Source organism: Anabas testudineus, chromosome 4 (assembly GCF_900324465.2).
Source record: "Anabas testudineus chromosome 4, fAnaTes1.2, whole genome shotgun sequence".
Taxonomy (NCBI): Eukaryota; Metazoa; Chordata; class Actinopteri; order Anabantiformes; family Anabantidae; genus Anabas; species Anabas testudineus.
This window is the reverse complement of record NC_046613.1, coordinates 9,150,201-9,170,547: the sequence shown is the minus strand read 5'-3', so window position 1 is coordinate 9,170,547 and position 20,347 is coordinate 9,150,201. Positions and strand designations below refer to the sequence as shown.

Here is a 20,347-nt window from a genome sequence, read left to right as displayed (position 1 = left end):
AATAAGTTAGTGTTGGAGGAGTAACTGCATCAAACTGAAACATGAGGGTGCTTTTTGTGGCTCTCAGGTACTTCGTGTACACGCTGTGGGTCTAAATAGATGGAGCGAAAGCCCCAACATACTGTTAAGTAAGGGTGTGTTCCCCAGCTGGTCATTTGATTTATTACAGATATCGAAGGGAGTTAGGTTGTAGTTGAATCATTTTGTATAACCAAATGGTCAAAAAGTACTTTTCACAAAGTATATCATATACTGGGAGGTGTATTAGGTGCACTTATGTAGATGTAAGACAGTCTAACAGCAGTTCTTCCATCATCAGTGTGATGATACTCAGTTTTTTGTTGAAACTGATTTAATTGGAGTGATTGCTTTAACTGTTTGAAGCTGAGCTGCAGCTTGTGGTGCTGCTGAATGATGTTGCTTTATCATGAGCACTGCTAAATGCTACGTTTTGTTTGTAAAATGCAATGTTGTGCTTGATTTCATCTAATGTCTCCAAGAAAGCACAGAGGTTTTTTTGTTCACCTCTGTATATAAGAGCAGCCTCAGAGGCTGTTTCGCTGGGTTTGCCACACTGCGCAGACAGTGACGTATTTCACATACTGAAAGGAAACCCCCGCTCCACTTTCCCCTTAACTGGCTGACTGCTGAGGTGTCTAGCGCAGTGATTGGCTGCCAGAGGAATATAGAGTGATGGAGGTTAGGCAGAGGATGATGCAAACAAGTGAAACGCAGTGGAGAGGCAGTCTGAAAGCACCACAGTCTCCCTCTTTCAGAAAACCTTAATGTCAGATCCCCCAAAGCCTCACAACCGCAACGGCGAAGAACGCAGCCCGTTCTGGACTGCATTGTTCACCCTGCAGTCTGTCAACATAAAGTGCAAAGTGATGTGTATTAAATCACAATGACAGCTATTTCTTACAGGACAATGCATTTGCTGTGAGGAAAACTTTATTCTTTAGCGTGAATAAATTCCATATAATGCTAATTCTTGAGGCGAGGTAACACTCAACTCCAGCTCCATCTGTCTCAGTGTTTGTTGATATGATTTGGTTTCAGGATAATTGTTTTGCCATGGTGAGTGTTTTCAACTTCATGGATTTTTAATTACGATTTGCCATTGTAATTAGCACCTTTTTTTTTTTTTTTTTTTTTAGCAAACTACAATATCACGTTTGATAAATACACTCACATGTAGAGTAGCTCTAACACAACTTTCTTTCCTTGCGTCAGCAGCAGCAGTTCCTTCTCTCCTCCCTGCAATCTTCTTCATCTCATCCATCAACACTCTGCAGTACGCTTCACCTTGACTTTGATATACTGTTTTGATTGGTGGGTTGGACCTATAACAGACCTCGGTAAGGTGATCTGTGTGTTCTGCTGTGACAAGCCTGTTCCTGTACAGGAAGAAACAAGCATTGCATTAATGTGACTCAGTCTGTTTCCATTACTTCCCATCCATCTAAGCACAATGGAGAGTGTCTTTTAGATTGATACAAAGGAGTCTTTTACTGTACATGGAGCCCAGACCCACGCATTTATACACAGCTGTGCCTCCTGTAGCACTTGGATTAGTCATTGCACCTTTTGTTAGGTGTTACATCTCGCTGACTAAAATTCAGAATTTTAATTCTTCTCGTGTCTTTCCTGTTGACAGCTGCTTTAGTTAGTGTATGTTTGAGGTAGTCTAGAGTGAAGTCTTTATAAAGTTTGCCTTAGTGCAGTAACTTTAACTGATTAATAAAAGAAAAACAATAAAAAGTAAGTTCTGTGATTTGATAATTCACTACAACCTTTATTTATCTTACACAGGTTACAACTGTGTTGCACTTTTTAATAGTTTGGGAATTAAGGATACTAATTGTTGCAGTTTTGAAAACGGACTATATGCCATTTTTACAAAACTTCAGCTACTCATCTGTCTGTGGTTGCTATTGTCTGAATCTTTTCAGACAATAGCAACCACCATACTTTTCCATACAATAGCAACCACCATACACCATACACCAACGCACCATACTTTTCCATAGGAGACAGGTGACATTTGACTGTTGCATGTACAAAATAAGGCCCGACAATGTCCTGCTTAAATATCCACTGGCTTCCACTAGCAAAATATGATGCCTTGATGCCAGCTTATTGTATGTCTCTCTAAAATCCTGGTGTAGGATATAGGATCATGTTGATGCATGGACCTGTCTGACCACAGAACACAGCTGACCTTAAATCATTTGACAATACTATGTATTGTAGATGGTAAAAGAACTAAATTCTTTGCAACCTCGTCTTATAATATTATTTGTGAACTCATTGATAATTCTCTCATAAAGTTTGGCACAAAGTGATGAGCCACAACCCTTTTTACTTGCAGAGGCTGAACACTTGATAGATGCTTCTTTTATACTCGGTCATGATAACCTCATCTAATCATCTCATCATTGGGATCATGAGGATTGGTGTTACTTGAATTTTTGAGAAAATTTTCAATCTTGTTGTCATTTTCTATATGAACAATCAAATCTAATAATAGTTTCAAAGGAGACTAGTTGTAAATGTGCGCTGTTAGTCATGTCTTTTCACTCCGGCTTCCCCTGTGACTGAGCATGGCCCAATGATAAATGAACCTATTTAAATATCTACTTTCTAGAGCAGTGATCAATTAATGTTTGATCAACTATATTTCAAAATGTTTCAGTGCTCACTCTTTTTTAAGGTTTTTGGTCCTCCGGTTTAAGTTGTAGGCCAGCTAAGGTTTGTAAGTAGGTTACGTCAAGGTGCGAAGGGCAGGGCGAAGATTTGAGCTTTTTCCCTTTGTAGATCACAGCCTGGCTCTTCTCTAGTTTGGAGGAGGTAATAAGGAGAGGCAGGAAATCAATATAAGCCTAAGCAAAAAAAAAGAAATGAGATTTCATGACAGGGAACCTTATCCACGATCCGTTCCCACGCCATGATTAACAACCATTCTCACAAAAACAAAAAAAAAAAAAGGCAAGTTAGAAATGTCTTTAGCTTCATTCATTTATTCACAGATTGGAAAACATCCCTAAAACAACACTTCTTTAAATAATTTGGTCCCTTATGGCTAAATAGATTTGGATCAACAAAAGTAAAGTTTTTAAGAAAGCTTGTTGTTGTTGTTGTTTTTTTTTTTATCTTTGAGAAATTACACATTTTACTAACAAGCAAGAAATACAGAAATACTTCTACTTCCAAAGAGAGAAATCTCACAAAATCTCATTGCTCACAGCATCCTAGCAAAATATCTAGTCATACCATTGATTCAACTTTTGCTTTCAACAAATGAGCGTTAACTATGGACCCATCTGTTTTGTACTGCAAATCTGACCAAACATGACTGGTTTTGTACTAAAATGTTAAACTCTCATGCACACCTACACACGGCTAAGCGTCAATGCATGGGACAGGCTACTGGTTAGTATACAAAGACCATTTACCACCTTGCCCCCATTGCCCCTGTGTCTATCTAAACCTAAAGGATGTCGATTTAGTCAGACCCCTGTAACACTGTGTTTGTGTACTCAGCAAAGTTGACCTCTATGGTTTTTTTCTGTGAATTGTTGCGGTCAGTCAGAGATATTTTGGCTTTGATATGTGGGAAATGCAGCTGTCTTCCTCTTTGCCCAGAGCTGTCAGAATTTGCTGAGTAATTACCGTCATACAGGGAGCATCACTTCCATCAGGACTGAGAGGGGGATTACTAATACTGGATTTCTTTTCCTGCTGATTAGCACATCATAGTCATAAAAAGAACAAAATTATGCAAGAGCACATTTTGTTTTCTTTACGGTGACATCATGTCAGTGTGTGTGTATGTGTGTGAGGGGGCTAAGTTGAAAAAAAAAAAAAAAAACTGAGTTCCCCTCCTTTAATCCCAGTGATTGTTCTCCTAATGAGACAGCTTCTGCCTCAGAGTCCACTTAGCCGCGAGAGTCAGTCACGCAGCAGAGAAAGATCTAATCTTAGCACACTGGAAAGGAGCATCTTCATCTCACACAAACAAAGGAAGGAAGATAATGTATTTTCCCCTGATTTTCTATTCACTCCTTTCAATTTACTCCATGGTAACAGAAAAGAAGACAGGATGAAAAGAGGACTTCCCTCCTCTTGTTATGATTAATATTCAACATCATCTTCTGAAGTGGTTCCACTCTCTGCACGTGGGAGCGACAGAAAGCCTGAGAGCCCCTCTGAGAATATGACTTCACGAGCGAAACTGGGTTACATTCAACCTGCTGCAGTGGCTGCTGAGTGCGAATGTAAAAGAATGTAAAGACAGAAGATTTGAGAGAAAAATCAGATTTGTTTTTTAACTTAATCATGTCCAGGACTGGCATTGTTTGCCCACAGGATATAATATGCTGTGGTTAGGTTTGAATGGCAGTAGTGGTTGGTTTAAATCACACAAAGAAGTGAAAAATAAATTGGACTTAACTATAAACAAGGTCTTTGTTCAGTCTGGTTTTAAAAGCTGGCAGGAAGTGAAGTCCTCGGCTCAGCCCCTAAGGGAGGCATCTACTGCACTGTCAACTTTCTCAGGAAAAGAAGAAGAAAAGAAAGGAAAAAAAAAAAAACAAGAATGTAAGATACGGACAAATAAAGCCTGTTCTGTGAGCCTCATGGCCTCATGCACGAGAAAGCATGCCTCTCTTATAAATTCAATAAACAGCAAATGACTGTGAGGGCAGCCGTCCTTCTAGTTGTGATACAGCTGCCCACCCTATGGTTGTAAAACTGTGCGCAGTTTGTTCACAGTTAAAACAAATGTTGTGTCAGTGATGCCTAAAGAGTCATAGCTTATTGAGTCATAGATTATTGTCATATCTGTGACTGGTAGAGTCATCACTGCAGAATGCCGTTGGCTGTTGGCCTGTCAGCCTTCAAAATAAAACTATTTCTATAATAACTAGCCTGGCAACCAACATACAGTAAATGAGATTGACATAGCAGTTCAAGTCAACGCAAATATTAATCTTCTATTGAAATATTCGATTATATTTCGATATGAAAAATGTTATACTTTCTTTCATAGTCAACATAACGTGTTGACTAAATGTTGACAGTGGTGACACAGATTCATCACTCGCCGCTCGAGCTCAATAAAAATAAATGTAATATGTAATATTTTTCTTTTTTTATTGTTGATACTTCAGTCATTTGGTGACCCTATGGGCTTAGGACCCACTGACTCAGTCACACATATTTTGAAGGTTGAAGGTTTATTAATTAACGTTTTATCTCGTGGATAGTGATTTAAAAAAATGTATTTTCCAGTAACATATGGTCACAGGACTGGCAGGTAACTTGTATCCACATCTGTAGCTTTCTATTTGTCTAATAGCACCTGGTTTCACAGTGGATCAACAGGTACGGAGACCATACCTGTCCTCAGCTTCACTTATTTTTACTGGAGAGCAGAGACAGGAATGACATGAGTCTAAATATGCTGCAGACACAGAAAGAAATCAACGGACAAACTAGAACTATTATTTTTGATATGTTAGCTCTGTTCATATGTTATTTTAAATGCTGTCTTTGTTCATAAAGAGAGACAGGATGCATTTCCAGGGGGGTGTCAACTGTATGTACAATTACATATATCTGACATAACATGTTTCATTATGGACTGCTTAGAAAGCATCGTTTCCATTGTTTTGTCATGGGCCTGGGTCACAGCATTCAAGCTGTACACAGAGAGACATTTTAACAGAGGCAAGACAAATCAAACAGAAAGAAAGGTGTGTATCAGCAGGCTTGAGGTTGATGCGGAGGAGTGGAGCCCCTGCTACACTGGGCTGTGGTCTGGAGAAGCGTGTGTGGCCGTCACCGTCACACAGTCGGCGGCTGTGTCCTTGCTCCGACAAAGACCCATGTAAAGCCGCTCATCTAGGTTCGCAGTTAGTTTGTCGGTGAGCTCTGCTGTGATGGTCTGTGGGCCATAGCCAGAGGAATCGGACAGCTGAGGAGGTGAGCGTTCGTCTGGGGGTTCAGGAGGGAGTCCGGACTGTTTGCTGTTCTCCTGAGTGTCAGGGTGCTTGACCGGACCTCCATATTTCTCTGAGACAGAGGTATGAAGAGGGGGCGGAGAAGAGGATGTGCAGTTCTTAGTGTCTGTGACAGTAATGTCGTGCTCCTTGACCTTGTCCCTGTCCTCAGTAGTTGTAGCTTCTACCTTTGGAGTGTCAGGAGCGCTGCTGGTCCCGTCACTGGTCTCTTCATCAGGAGCGCTGACGATGCGGGGCAGTGTGCTGTGGTAGCTTGTGTCCAGCGGGTAGTTTACACTGTCACCCCTCCTCAGCGGGGTGCGCTGTCTCTCAAAGGACGACTGGAAGTGTCTAACACCAGGGTCACTCCACTGCTTGTGGCGCTGCCACTGTTTACGGAGGTGAATTCGAGACCTATGCTTTCTTAGGGGTGACTCCTGCTGGTCAAACTGAGGGTCATGGCGGAGAAACTCATGGAAGAGCGCGTCTGTCTTCTCATCTATGCTGTAGTCCCGTCGGTGCAGGGTTGGTGGTTGAGGTGAAGGCTGTGCAGCCTCTCGAGGTGTTAGCATCTGACCATATGGGAACCAGCTCAATGAACCAGCACCTTCTTGTATGGGAACTTCTCCACTAGCACCCAGCAGCAACTCATCTTCTGGCTCCTCCTCGAAGAGATGAGTCTCAAAGCTCTCACCGATAGTTCCAGTTCGCCCTGCACTGGTAAAGTGGTGTCTTTTTTCGTGGGCTGTTATGTCCTTAGGGCTACCACTGATGCTGCTGCTTCCAAACAGTCGCAGGTCTTCTAGACCTCGAGATGGAGCCTCTATTGAGGCATAACCACTGTCCATCTGCAGCAATTTACGAGTCCCTGTTTCTCCATCACTGCCCCCCCGCTCTGATTCTGTGCTCTCTTGTTTCCTCTTTCTCCCCTCCTTTACCCCTGACCTCTCGTCCACATATGTCAAAAAATCCTTGTCATCCTCTCCACATTCTGCCTCATCTCCTAAATCCTGGGATGGGTAGCTGGGGAGCCCTCCTCTTTCTGTCTCTGTGCGTCCCCCCAGCGAGCACACACTGTCAGCATCACTGCAAACAGAGTTCCTGTCATTGTTGCTGCTCTGATCAGAGGCGGCATATTGTTCCAGTGTTGCACGAAGGGTCCAGATGTCTCTGTAAAGTGACTGGGGGTCCTGGGTATCTAGGGCATCCAAAGGGTCAGCACCCTCCCTTCTTGCCAGGGACAGTGCTTCATCTTGTGTTTCAGGGGATAGACCAATTACCCCTGGTCCTACGTAGCTGCAGCTGGGCTCCACCATCACCTCTACCTCTAACCTGTAGAGTGCACACAGGGATGCAGAGATGAGATAAAATGAAAGAAATGAGGGGCGAAGAAAGGAGGGAAAGACACATACATACAAAACAAGTGTCAGTGTCAGAGCATTTCCTTAAATACCACAGTCTACATTCTGAGACATGGCTGTGTTCACACTGCACACAATGATTTTCATGATGGGCAATGGCTGCTGTTGCATGTCCTTAAACTCAGCTGAGTAATGACGGGATGTGCATTGCTCGAACTAAGGATAGCAAATTTAAGACACAGCTCAAGATATAACTCATAACTCTCAAGTCATAACTTTAGAGATACCAGAAGCAACAAGCTGAATGAGTACCAGGATTATCAGCTTAGCTCCCGGAAATTGCTTTTGTTTTCAAAAACAAACATCTACAAACAGGAACAGGAAACGTTACATTTGGTTTAATTTCATATTCAGAGAAGGACAATAAATAGTTATATTAGATGATACCATTTTGCATACTGTAATATTCTGACCAATTTGCATTGCTGTAATCTCATAACAGAAATTAAAAAAAAATCACTGTGACCTTTGCACTTTTATCATAATGACATCATGCAATCACCAGGATAGGGATGGAATGGTTTGATATGTTAGATATAAACCTGTGTCCCAATTCTTCACTACATCTTCCAAAAAATGAGAGCTCTGGGAATCCCCCACATCTGACTTCAAATGATGAAACTGGTTTCGAAAGAACTCTTGTTTACCGGGATCTAATTTCATACACATCTGGCTGTGGTTAGACAGACTCTACTTGCATGTTGCAGTTTAATCCAATTAAAGTCAAAGTAGACACAAAGACAGTTTTCAGACATAATTTTCTATATTGTTCAAAGATCAGTTTACTTGTGAATGACATTTGTCATTTGGTTCTGTATCCCTGCTCATTTCACATGGTTAAACAACCACTTAGCAGTTTGTCTGTAGTGGTATTTTGCCCACGTTAGGAAAGGAAGAGGAAAGAAACTTTATTGTACATCACCATCATACATTTTCTAGCTACAGAAGAAATGAGCAGCAAAGCAGTGAACGGGATGAATGGCAAGGGAATTAAAGATACCTGCCGAGGGAGGGGGGTGGCGTGGAAGGAGGTGAGAGGAGGCGTGCGGTGGGCTGGCTGGTACAGTAAGTGATGTCCTGGGTACGGGCGATGTACTGGATGAGGTCTATGTGGTGAGCATCGTTGTCATCCTGGTCCATGCTCTCGCTGGCGGCTCGCTGGCGCTGGAACTGTCTCCTCTTCGGAGAGCCTGGAACAGACCGAACACGAGGAAAGAGCAGCGCGTTGTGTGACAAGTTTTGTGACAGCAGGCAGGAGTGAAGTGAAGTGACACTTAATTCACAACAAAGCTTCCGTCAACTGTTGAGGTTTGAGAAGGGATTTTGTGATCTTTGTTTTGGCCCTTGGTATAATAGACCAAATGAGGATGAAGGGACACGATGTGTGTGTGTGTGTGTGTGTGTGTACAAGATATTACTCATGTAGTGGGGACCTTGGTCTGGTCCCTATAAGAAATTCATTAAATTTTAGAGTGTTGACTTTGGTTTAATGTTAGAATAGTATTAAGGTTAAGATCAGGGTTAGCGTTAGGGATGTTGTTGTTGGTTAATGTTAGCTCCAGGAAATTAATGTGAGTCAACGTAATGTCCCCTGAAGTGATGTACACAAGACTATGTGTGTGTGTGTGTTTGGGATGAAGGGGATCGGCAGGGAGGATTCACTCAGGGGCTCAGACTCGCTTGGAATGACCAAACCTTGCGTCATTGAGCCATCTGTCTTGAATGTGTGTGTGTGTCTGTGAGTATATCCAACTTAGCAGCAAAGAGGCATCTCACAGTTGGTTGGTAGAGCCCCCTGCTTAACCACTATCTGTTTATCACAAGAAAGTATTGCCAGTACTAAAACACAAATAAATATATGAAAAAAAGATGCTTAAAAAAGAAATTGCCAGCAGCACGACTTATACAGGACCAACAACTAATGCAAATCGCTGCACTGGAACAGATTGTTTCTAAAAATAATGTAACAGAAATACTCTCCACACCATCAAGGCTCCATTACCTCTGTTGTCCAGACTTGAGGCTCTCTGGCTGCTGTCCAGCTTCCATTTCTTGATCTTGAAGTAGGGACTAGCCCCCTCCAGACTAGCATGGCGCCGCAGTTTGGTGAAGAACTGCAGCACAGGCCCCTGGCTTCCTGCACAGCTGCCAGCAGGAGGGGTGCCGCTCCTCACTACAGCCCCTTCTCCATCACCGAGACTGCTGTCTCTGCCCCGAGGCCCCACTCCCATCATCTCTATCTAAGCAAAGAGAAAGAAAAGTGGTCAGAAGGGAAACCTGCCTGAGACTAGTGGTCTCTGTATAATACTCTCTGACAGCGAAGTTCCAAACAAGCTTTCTTATTTCCCCATCAACCATCACTCTCGTCTGTCCTCCCTCAGGCTTTGTGACCCTCTAAAGTCTGTATGGATGATTCAGTGATTGACTGATTTAAGAAAAAGTGTCACTTGATAAATATTGAATTTGAACAAGTTAAATTATTATAAATTTGTATTTTGCACAGTTCTTTTTAATGAGCTGTGTTTCTGCAAGACAGTCACTGTGTAACATGTAATTTCTATGGATCTATCTATCCTGACTGTGACACAACATTACTATCTGATGTAAGATATTTATACTTTACAGTAGCTGGAGCCAACATACGGAGCTGAGGCTTGGCTCTTTAGTGTTGAGAGGTACAGCGTTCTCAGCGAAGCTGGTGTCCACTACAGAGTTGAGAGCATCTCCTGGGAGGGCACCGCTGGGACTGATACTCAGGTTGGTGAGGGCTGTTTGTGGTAGGGGGCACAACATTGGCTGAAGAGAAGCAAATTCAGAATTACAGTTTTATCTCTTCTGAATTGTTAGTTGAGCATGCTCCCCATAAAGCCCTGTTGATTGATCCAGGACAATTGTACAACTCCCCACCCAAGCTGCCAGCCCCGGACCAGCAATTGAACAGTTTCACCCAAATGAGAAATCACTGCGCAGGGCCTGCTGAAATGAACAGACCAGGCGATCACTGTACCTTTTTATTACTATTATTATTATTATTATTATTATTATTATTATTATTGTTATTATTGTTATTATTATTATTATTATTACACAATTTTTGATTGATGTTACACTTTGCCCCAGTCAAGACTAATAATGCATCATGACAAATGGGGGCTGTCACCTGGAAGATGGAAAGTGCTGACTTAGCAACAGGACGTGTCGTCACGGTGATGGTGTTCTCGGCTGAGTCGCACTCGTGGATGGTGACTATCTTGAGGGCAGGTGGAGGGATGTGGAGGTGTGTGAGGCGGGCATTCTTTAGGTGGTGAAAGTCTCCCTCGGTCAGTGTGTACCTGTGGTGGGCAACAGGAAGTTGAACATACAAGTTACATACAAGCTTGATAAACCAATCATGAAGCTTATTCTTCCACAAGAGACACAAACAGTCAAGGGGAATTATCTGACTTCAAACCCATCTTCGTAAGAAATTGAAATAAAATTTAAATATTAGGCTCACGGCTTTAGGAGAAATGTTGGGCATTAAAATAGTAAGAAACTGTGAGTTTGTGACTAAATTGTGACTAAAACATTTGCAATGCATTGTGAATAAATTCTTAATCCTAAACTAACAGGGAAGTGAGATGTTCAAATAGTGTACGCACATTCTTTGGTGTCAGACAACAGTGAAATTGGTGTGTGTGTGTGTGTGTGTGTGTGTGTGTGTGTGTGTGTGTGTGTGTGTGTGTGTGTCCTGTTTTACCACCTCAAAAGCACCCCCAGACCATCACGCTGCCTCCACCATGCTTGACTAAAGGTTTTAAGCATCTTTTAATTTCTTCTGTTTGATCTGAAGACTTCAAACCTCACACTTATGGGTAGACCACCATTCTTCTAGTCTTTCACTGTCCAGTATCTGTGCTCTGTTGCCCATCTCAGTCTTTTGTTTTTATTGGCCAGTCTGAGATATGGCTTTTTCTTGGCAATTCTAGCATGAAGTCCAGCATCCTTAAGTTTCCTCCTCACTGTTGATGCTAACACTGGTGTTTGATGAGTACTATTTAGTGCAACTGCCAGTTGAGGACATGTGAGGCGTGTTTGTCTTAAACTACGGTCTCTAATGAAAGTTCTTTCTTTCTGGCTGCTGGTACCTGTTGGAATCTGTAAACAAACAACTGCTGATGTTCAGATTCTAAACTAACCTAAGAAATACAATGGTCCCTTGTTTGCTCCATTAGTACAACTGTTCATAGCTCACAATTGCAAAAGGGTTTTCTCATAATCAATTAGTCTTATAAAATGATTAACTTGAATTAGCAGCCATACCAGGAAATTAATGCAGATAACTGTCAATTGCTAAAAATAGGCTTATATGCAAAAATAATTCTTTAAAAATCATCTGATCTTTATTTAATAGTTTGATAAATAGTTATAATTGTTTGTGAATTGCATGAAATTGTCTTTTTCTTTGGAATACAAAGAAATTTGCCAGTGATCCCAAACTTTTGATAGTATATATATATATATATATATATATGAATTTTTTTGGGACTTCTCTAGATGCGTTGGCTTTCTGACCTGCGGCCCTTCTCCTGGGCTTTTTTGCCATGATCGAAGAGCGCAGCCTCATTGAAGGAGACGCGACGGCCTGTGGTGCCTGTAGAGAGGAAGCGCTCTGTCTCCTGGTCATGGGAGCTGGCCATTGACAGACAGTCTGACTCATCCACCCTGATAGTGATTTCTACCAGAGATACAAGGAAAAAACACAGACAATTGGGTATATCAATGGATGAATGGAGAGTGAATGGTGATGGCAAAGAGGATAGAAGAGCACTCAGAGTTTGTTGTTTATTGGTAGTGATATATTTCAATAGAGTCTGTTCAGATTTTTTAGATCCATGGCTCTATAGATCTGTTGGTGTGTCCACCATCTTGGTCCAGACCAAAATATGCTGTTGCTCTCCAAACTAGGAGGTCAACTTTTCTCAGTTATACTGGGTTAAGGTGTAAATACGTTGACTTCTAGCAGATATATTCCATTCTATCAGATTTATGGTTTGCAGACAATGAATCCTGGGGGCTTTAGTGACCCCTGACCTTAATTTAAGTCTGGCAGCAACCACTATTGCATATGTTTCAACTAATTTTCTTCTCATCTTTGAAATGTCAGCTTTTATAAAGGCAAAAATACCTGGAAAATTACTTTTAAAGTTGCAAAGCTAAGTTTTATTTCCTATACTGCAGTACAGTTACACTGATTAACTGAATAACTTCTAACACCTTTGTGGAGGCTTCATGTGGTAATATGGCCAACTGCTGACTGGAAAACATAAAACAAAAAGCCTTATAAAAGCAGTTTTGTGCCAAACTGGTGCTGTTTTTTAATATATTATTTTAAATAGAGACATTAGAGTACATTCACTGATCCTAAAATACCTAAATGTGTTCCAGGAATGGCACGGCCACTTAAACTAATTAGGCAAAGATCACAATATTTTAATGGAATAGACATTACACATTTGTGCTGATGTGATAAAAATATCCCTGCTTCCATCAATGCTATCACTCTATCTCCCAGCCTCAATGGCTCCATTGCTCTTCCCCTTCCCAGATACTCTATTTATCTGTTCCCCTCTTTCTCCCTCCGTTCCAGCTTTTTCTCTTTGTCCATTTGTCTCTTACCATGGGTGGGCTGAGACTCCTCCATGTAGGTGGTGTTGGTTTTCTCAGGGTCATCGCTGGCCCTGGGGCACACAGAAACATTCACATCAATGATGTGACACAATTATCCCTGAAGTCTGTCTTTCATATATGGACCATTTGGATGTGGACAGGGAAAGAGGTGACTACTGTGATCAACTAGGCTCTGTTCAGTATGAATTTTAAGACAAATACATTCAAGGGTTTAAAGTTCAAAGTTCACTAGTCTAGATGGCTGCTTGCCAAGCTGTATAATCAATGGGGGCCTAAACCATCGCCAGTAACTTGGTAACCTTCATGGCCAGGGAACCTCTAACAGCAGAGGCTCTGCCCTCTTTAGTTTTGCACCTTGATATGACAGATGGCAATACGTTCTACTCCATAAAGACCTTAGCCATAAAGACCATAGCATGCATGTTAGTATGGAACTACCGATTCAGTATGGGGCCACGTGGTGAAGTGCTTTCCGTGTGAAGGTAAACTCCTAAATCAGTTCGGTAGCAAACTTTTTATCAGTTTATCAGCTATCTACTGGTTAGAAAATGTAGGCACATACAATAATTCGATTTGTTTTTTAATTTGCAGTATTTTAGGATGAATAAACAAGATTGGACTAATTTATTAACAGCTTAAAAGTGAGATTGAAATTGAATAGTACCCTTGTTTTTGTAGAAAGAGGCAGGAGAGAAATGTATTTGTACATGCTGATGGTTGGTGGCAATTATAAGGTTTTTTTTTTTTGAATGTAACTAATTAAACATTCTATAAGATTCTATAATGAAATCTAATCTTTCATGTACTTAGTGAGAAAACCTGTAAACCTTTTAAATAATGACCTCAGAAAAGCTAATTGGAGTCAAGTACTACAGGAAGCACCTGGCTGAGGTTATTGCTGCCAAGGAGGGTCAACCAAACCCCCCATGTAATTATTTCCAAGAGTTCACATACTTTTTCCACTATGAGGTTTTTATAGTTTTTCTTCATAAAGATTGAAAGATCAGAATTTTTTGTGTTATTATTTTAGGCACATTATATTTATAAATACTCACCATGTTTTATGACAATTAAACTACAATATTCCACATACTTTTTCGTGTTACTTTGTGTGCAAATGATGGGGCAGAATGGTAGAATATAAAGTGAGAGTAAAATTGGCCCCAGGATGATTCCTTGTGGTATCTCAAAGCATGGAGTTTATGCATGGTCACAGAAAAAACAAGTATTTTCGATTTGCCAAGGATGAGGAAATGAAGTATACCTAACAGAATACTGCGATCAACAGTGTCAAATGCTACTATGTTTATTCATCTTAAGCAGCAGTCCTTAAGAGTTAGTACTCTAAAAGTTTAAAAAAATTTGGTTTTCAGTCAAAATATATTGAGCTGTAGAGCCACAGTCTTTACAAGGATCTAATAGAAGTTTTCTGCAAGCAGACTTCATATAACCTAATACACAACCAGAGAAAATTGACAGATTTATTACATTGTATGGAGCAGGCCAGGGACAATGACGTCTAATACTTTAAAGAGATGAGATAACATTTATTCTGAAGGATTAGTTTTAATACTGTGTGATCTGACCTTAGCATTTGACACACAGTACTCGTATTGTTTTGGGTGTGAATATTCTTTTTCATATTTCATTCCCGTAATCCTACTGGTTTTAACATCTTTCACAATGCTTCTCAAATCACATGCACAGGATTTACTTGATGAGGCAGAATAAAGAAACAGAAAGCCTAGTTATCTCGCTCCGTCTGAATTCTTTGTGCAGAGCTATGATTTTTATCTCTGTGCTTAACTGAGTGTGTTTATGTGGGTGTGGAGCGACTCGAAGGATTTCTTTTTGTCCATCCAGATCTGAGGTCCTTGTCTTTTATTTCGTCTGTGGCTACTGCTTCCCCATACTGTGTATGCGACTTTGCTAGTGCGTGTGTGTATTCGCTGTGTGCACACAGAGCTGGGTTCAGACGCAAGATTAATCACTGCCGATGGCTTCTATGAAATCTCATTACACTCATCATTTGTACCAGTCTGTCCGAATCTTCTTTTGCTCTCCCTCGGCAAGCCTTGCCTTTTCACGCCTCTGTGCTCTCTGTTTATCTGCATCTAGCCTCATATATTCAAGTGTATGGGATGATGCTTGTTGCTGTATAGGGGACAAAGCATATCAAGGGTAGGCCATGTTTCAGCTGAATGAGCACAGATGAATCACAAATAAATGAGCATGAATATTGAATGTGTTTCCACCAAGGTGTTTTCATAACAGCCCCACAGGGGGTTCTGACACTCAACAGCAGCCATGTTTAATGAGCGAATTCACTGTGGTCTGAACTGCATTGTCTGTTAACTGGCATATGAATATGGGCTTATGGTCCAATGGGTGCAGCAAACTGGATGATTCCACAGGAAGTAGTTAGCTTATCTCTTGTGTAAGTATGCACTCTCAGTATAAGTACAGCACTGTGCCTAAGTACCAGTTGCATGTGAGCTCAGGAAGAGTAATGCCTGTGTGTGTGTGTGTGTCGGTGTGTGCATGTGTGTTTTCATGTGTCACCTGTGCACCTGAACCAGCAAACTAAACTACCTTTAGGAAGAAAACTGTCTTCAGTTTATGTTGAAACTGTGCAGGAGTTGAGTTTATTTAGGTTTGTTGGACCTTTCATGGAGGTAGATTGTGGTGTTATTGTGTGAAGGGATTTTGGAGGTGTTAAATAATGTGCCCACTGCCAAACAGGAAATATAATACAGTATATTATAATGAAAACCCATTCAACAACACCACCAGTGTAGCCTCAAAATTACAAGACAGCTGAGAGAACCCGCGTGTGGCACAAAATCACAAAACTGAACATCTCAGGCTTTATACGTTATCATTTATTACATTGCTCTTGTTATTAAACTGCACGGCTGCTGCTTATATTAACTCACTTTTGATTCCTTATAGTGTGCTGTTATGAGTTTCAGTTTATATTACTAAACTCTTAATATGCTGCTCTGGGGGAGGGTGTCACATGAAAAGTTTAAACCGCGCCATTTCTGTGTCCCACCTTGAACAGCACTGCCCTCCTCGACAGCAGCGGCGGCAGGTAATGAGGAGGACAGAGATGAAGAACAGTGTTCCCACTAGGAAGATGGAGAGGATCACCAGGAGGAAAACATGGCCATCCTTCTGCTCCTTTGCCTCAAACGGGATCTCCTGTTTTACAAAGAAGAGGGTAAAGATATATTTTAAAAGAAGTGAACAGGCGCTAAGGTGAAGTAAAGTAGATAACAAGAAGAGAGGTAGGTGTCTTCCTGTGTTGAGTATGCACATTACACATACTGGTTTAAGAGTTAGAGAGAGCACAAGTAAAAGCTTCCCACAAGTACATCAAAGCACTGAAACCACTCATGTATGGGTAATGGGGTGCCTTTCTGAGCTGGCGGATAGAAATGGAAAAATAACAAAAACACCCACCTTCACCCTTTAAATCAAAGTTTCACCCGTTACTTCTATTCTTACCCAGCACAGAATTTAATTTCACTTCAGAACTATAGGTAAGAAGATTTGTAATAATAAATAGATCATTCATATAATCATACTAGTCTCAGTCCTTTTATATTACAGATACTTTATTCACTATAAGTGGCTTTTAAACATGAAATGCACAATGCTTCTACAGTTGACTAGATTTGCAGCTGTATTGTCTTCTCAGTAACACCAGACAGCTTAAATGATTGATTTAGTCCCACTGGTTTCTTTGGCCTGCATGAATGGATCTATAAATACAGCAACGCAATTATTCAATAAATGCCAGGGTTATTAAACCGAATTAAACACGTGTGGAGCACCAATAAAGACTCTGTAAAAACTTTGTTTATTTACTTTAAACAATAATGTTCGGTGAGTTTTATAAAAAAAAAGCATTCACCTGGTATCCTAAAATCTCCCCCTCGTAAATGATTTTAAAAAAAAAATTCCACCACATAAAAATATACAGCACAGCTGTCAGCTTTGCATAACAGGATGTATGTTGACATTACACTGTATGTAATGTTATGCATGAATGTCTGCATCACTATTAGTTCAGGCTTTTAGAGCAAAGAGAAGCTCAGTAGTTGTCGCTAGCCCGTTAGTTAGCAATGTTCGGATCAATTAATCAAATGGTTGAATCAGTTCAGATCAGTGACTTGATACTGGAATATAAAAACGCTGATTCAAAGCTGTCTTTATTTTCATATCTGCGACTTTGACTCATTGCCAACAGTGCACAGATATTAAGGTTTTGGAGCCCAGTCAGAGAATTTCATTTAAGTCTGCTTGATTACTGTTTTGATGCATCCTCATTTATTAGAATTTCATAATGATGACTACCTGAAGGGATGGGCAGAGCACAGTGGATTGATTTCGAGTCTCATGCTAACCCCTGGCTTAAGCTGCATACAATATACTAGCATTAATTACAGAACTCCAAAAGGCTGAAACACACTGCGGGACTCTTCAATGTTATAACACTAACATAACAACATATTTGGTTTATTGCATATATTTTAATATATAACATTTCCTTTATTTCTGTTCCTTCTATGCTTTCATTTTTTCATTTTAAAATGTGTTGAATTGTGCTCATTAATCATGCTTCACCCACTGTGACCCCTAACAGATAATGGATGAATAGAATCAAGTTTTTATAGTAGAATACTATTTTCCAAGCAGGTTTCTTTGCTCCCACGTAGGCTCCAGAACAAGGACTGAAATAGTTTGAATAACACTATAGCTGGCAACATGAGTTAGGAGAGTAGAGAAGCTTATGTAAAGATAACAGACTTTAAGTCTGACAATTATAATCTTACAGTGTATTATGCTGAGTTCTAGGTGGGAGAATGCACAGCAAGTGGTAATGAGTGCCAGACTCTGATGTCACACTGTAATTTCTCTGCAAGGGGAAATTAAAGCTGAGATTAGATCAGAGATTTAATTATTTCAGGTCCAGGTCAGGATGTTCTCTATTAGCCAGTCAATCGGCCAGAGCAGAATATGAAGGAAAGTATAGTTCTGGTGGCGAGCTGGATACAACAGACACACACACACAGATAGGAAGTTTAAGAATAAGCCGGTGGTGAAAGGCAGACTTACGGTGGAGTTTTCTGGTAGGATGTTCCAGACGGTAGACTCATTGCTCATGGTCCAGGCCAAATAGAGAGTCCCCCTGAGAGACAACACATGCACACACACGAACACACAGAGGAAATGACTGATACTGAAGCAGTTGATCAAATCACGTCAGTCAGCATTTTAAGCTGTGCTAACAGATCTGTGCTGTACATGTACACACACAAAATAACTTCTCTGAACACACGAGGACGCACTAACACCTACTGATGCCCGACTAACAGCAAATGAACACGTTTGTCACACTGTGCAGCGTGATAGAAGGTAGCCTTTACAGCAGAAACATCTTTTTGTATCTCAACCATAAAACACTGTGAGAAAGAGCATAAGGCTTGCCTGTGTGTGTGTGTGTGTGTGTGTGTGTGTGTGTGTGTGTGTGTGTGTGTGTGTGTGTGTGCATGTGTCAAATCCCACAGAAGATGCAAATGTTAACATCTCGGCTGTAAATCATTGCCCATAATTCCCCATCAGCCCGAAGTCTCTCTATCTATCTCACACACACACACACACACAAGCACAGGGAACAGAGGAAAACACCACTTTTTCTAAACACTGGCTCCATCAGCTGAGTTCCACTACTGCTGCTGTCATACGTTCCCTTTTACAGATCATAGCCATTAATACTGCTGCTGCGCCAAACACCCCCGCACACACACACACATACACCCCGTATAGATCTACTCACCCAGCAGGGGAGAAGCAGCATGCCAGCAGCACTCAGCACCCCTTGCTCTCCTGCCAGCCACTGCAGCACTCAACTTCAGCGCCACAACCTGTAAGCTATTGCTTATTTGTTGCCAGCTCATTCCCTGCATCTACCGTCCAGGCATGAAAACTGTTACGGGAAACCCATCAGGCTGCGACCAGAAAGCTTTCCTCCGCAGCACTGAACCCACATCCTGCTTTCTAGCAGCCCAGTAGTCTTACCCTGATGGAGGGCTGCGTGCAGCAGCAGCTCTGGATGTGTGTGTCAGGCTGTGGCTCTGGAGTCTCCTCCTCAGCTCCCTTGCTGCATCCTCAGTCCACACAGCTGACTGAGCCCGAGCAGCAGCAGCAGTCCCCGTCAAGGCTGGCCCAGGGGCCTGGGAGCAACAGGACGGCAGTGCAGCATGACTGACAGAACACAGCAGAATAGCTGGTTAAATATTCAGTTGTTTGTGTGGTTAAGTTTTACATTACGTAAGTGCCTGCGTTCAACAAATGCACATCAGAGACACATTTCCTATACAGCTGCTTACAGTAGTAATAATCTCAAGGCATGCTGTTTTCTTAGAAGGGATTCATTAAAGGTGAAACATCTAACTTCTGAACATAATAAACTTGAATTAAAACACAATTGCAGTTTTGACTTTTGCCAAAGTGTTTGCTTTGAATGAAACTGAACACACTGTGGGAGAAATGACATGTATATTACAACTCCCTAACACTTCTTTGTGTCTTTGCTTTGCTCAGTTCAACACCAGGATAGGATAATAACATATTTATTTTAAAAAAAAGAAGGTATATAACATATTTAGCATAACACTTCTGCTACTTCAGCCTGACGATTGCTGTGCTGATTAGCAGATTGAGCTGATGGGAAGGAATAGATGTCCCAGCAAAGCAATATCGATCAGAGTATCGATGTGGCTTCTTCATATTTCTTCTGATGCCCTTAACAACAATTAAGTTACTACAGCGCGTCCCCTGAACCATCAAATACGTGTAATGGCTCATCAAGAAGCTTCTAATAACCCATATTTATCATAAGAAAAGGTTGCACAGGAGAAAGCATCGTGTCCTGTGTTGCTTGGTGCTACAATTGATCGGATCGACAATAACGAGCATCGGCTCCGGAGGTTTAGCTGAGAAAATCATCTGCAGGAAAGTCGCGTCGCATAACGTGGTCAAATTGAACGGAGGGTAAAGTTAGAGACACCGATCGAGCCCAGCTTTAGTCCGAGCAGCGCGGTTAGTCAATATACCGTCTTGATGTTTCAGAGGCCGCCAGAGAAAGGTAGACCACGATCTGGATCGACCGTACAAGCAGGCGTGAAGCCAAAGGGAGGCACTCACCTACTCGGCTAGCGTGGTCCGTGCAGGGGTGGAGGGGCA

The 20,347-nt window shown here is 41.4% G+C and overlaps 1 protein-coding gene across 1 annotated transcript; it reads right to left on the bottom strand.

Moving 5' to 3' along the window:
* Positions 1-3,014: 3,014 nt before the first annotated feature.
* cbarpb (CACN subunit beta associated regulatory protein b) lies at positions 3,015-19,355 on the bottom strand. The gene is made up of 10 exons (XM_026344271.1): positions 19,181-19,355; positions 18,218-18,290; positions 16,149-16,297; positions 13,082-13,143; positions 11,978-12,140; positions 10,584-10,755; positions 10,067-10,219; positions 9,426-9,663; positions 8,424-8,613; positions 3,015-7,334 (listed from the first exon to the last, which is right to left on the bottom strand). Exons 2-10 carry the CDS (start codon positions 18,263-18,265, stop codon positions 5,804-5,806), a joined length of 2,706 nt encoding a protein of 901 aa, XP_026200056.1. The 5' UTR covers positions 18,266-18,290; positions 19,181-19,355; the 3' UTR covers positions 3,015-5,803.
* Positions 19,356-20,347: the final 992 nt, after the last annotated feature.

Bases quoted from the DNA above. Each gene is read 5' to 3' on its own strand.
- cbarpb (XM_026344271.1), bottom strand. From the start codon at position 18,265: ATGAGCAATGAGTCTACCGTCTGGAACATCCTACCAGAAAACTCCACC. The intron at 13,144-16,148 runs GTGGGACACAGA...TGTGTGCCCCAG, and splicing joins GGAGGGCAGTGCTGTTCAAG to GGCCAGCGATGACCCTGAGA. The intron at 10,220-10,583 runs GTGACAGCCCCC...GCTTCTCTTCAG, and splicing joins CAGCACTTTCCATCTTCCAG to CCAATGTTGTGCCCCCTACC.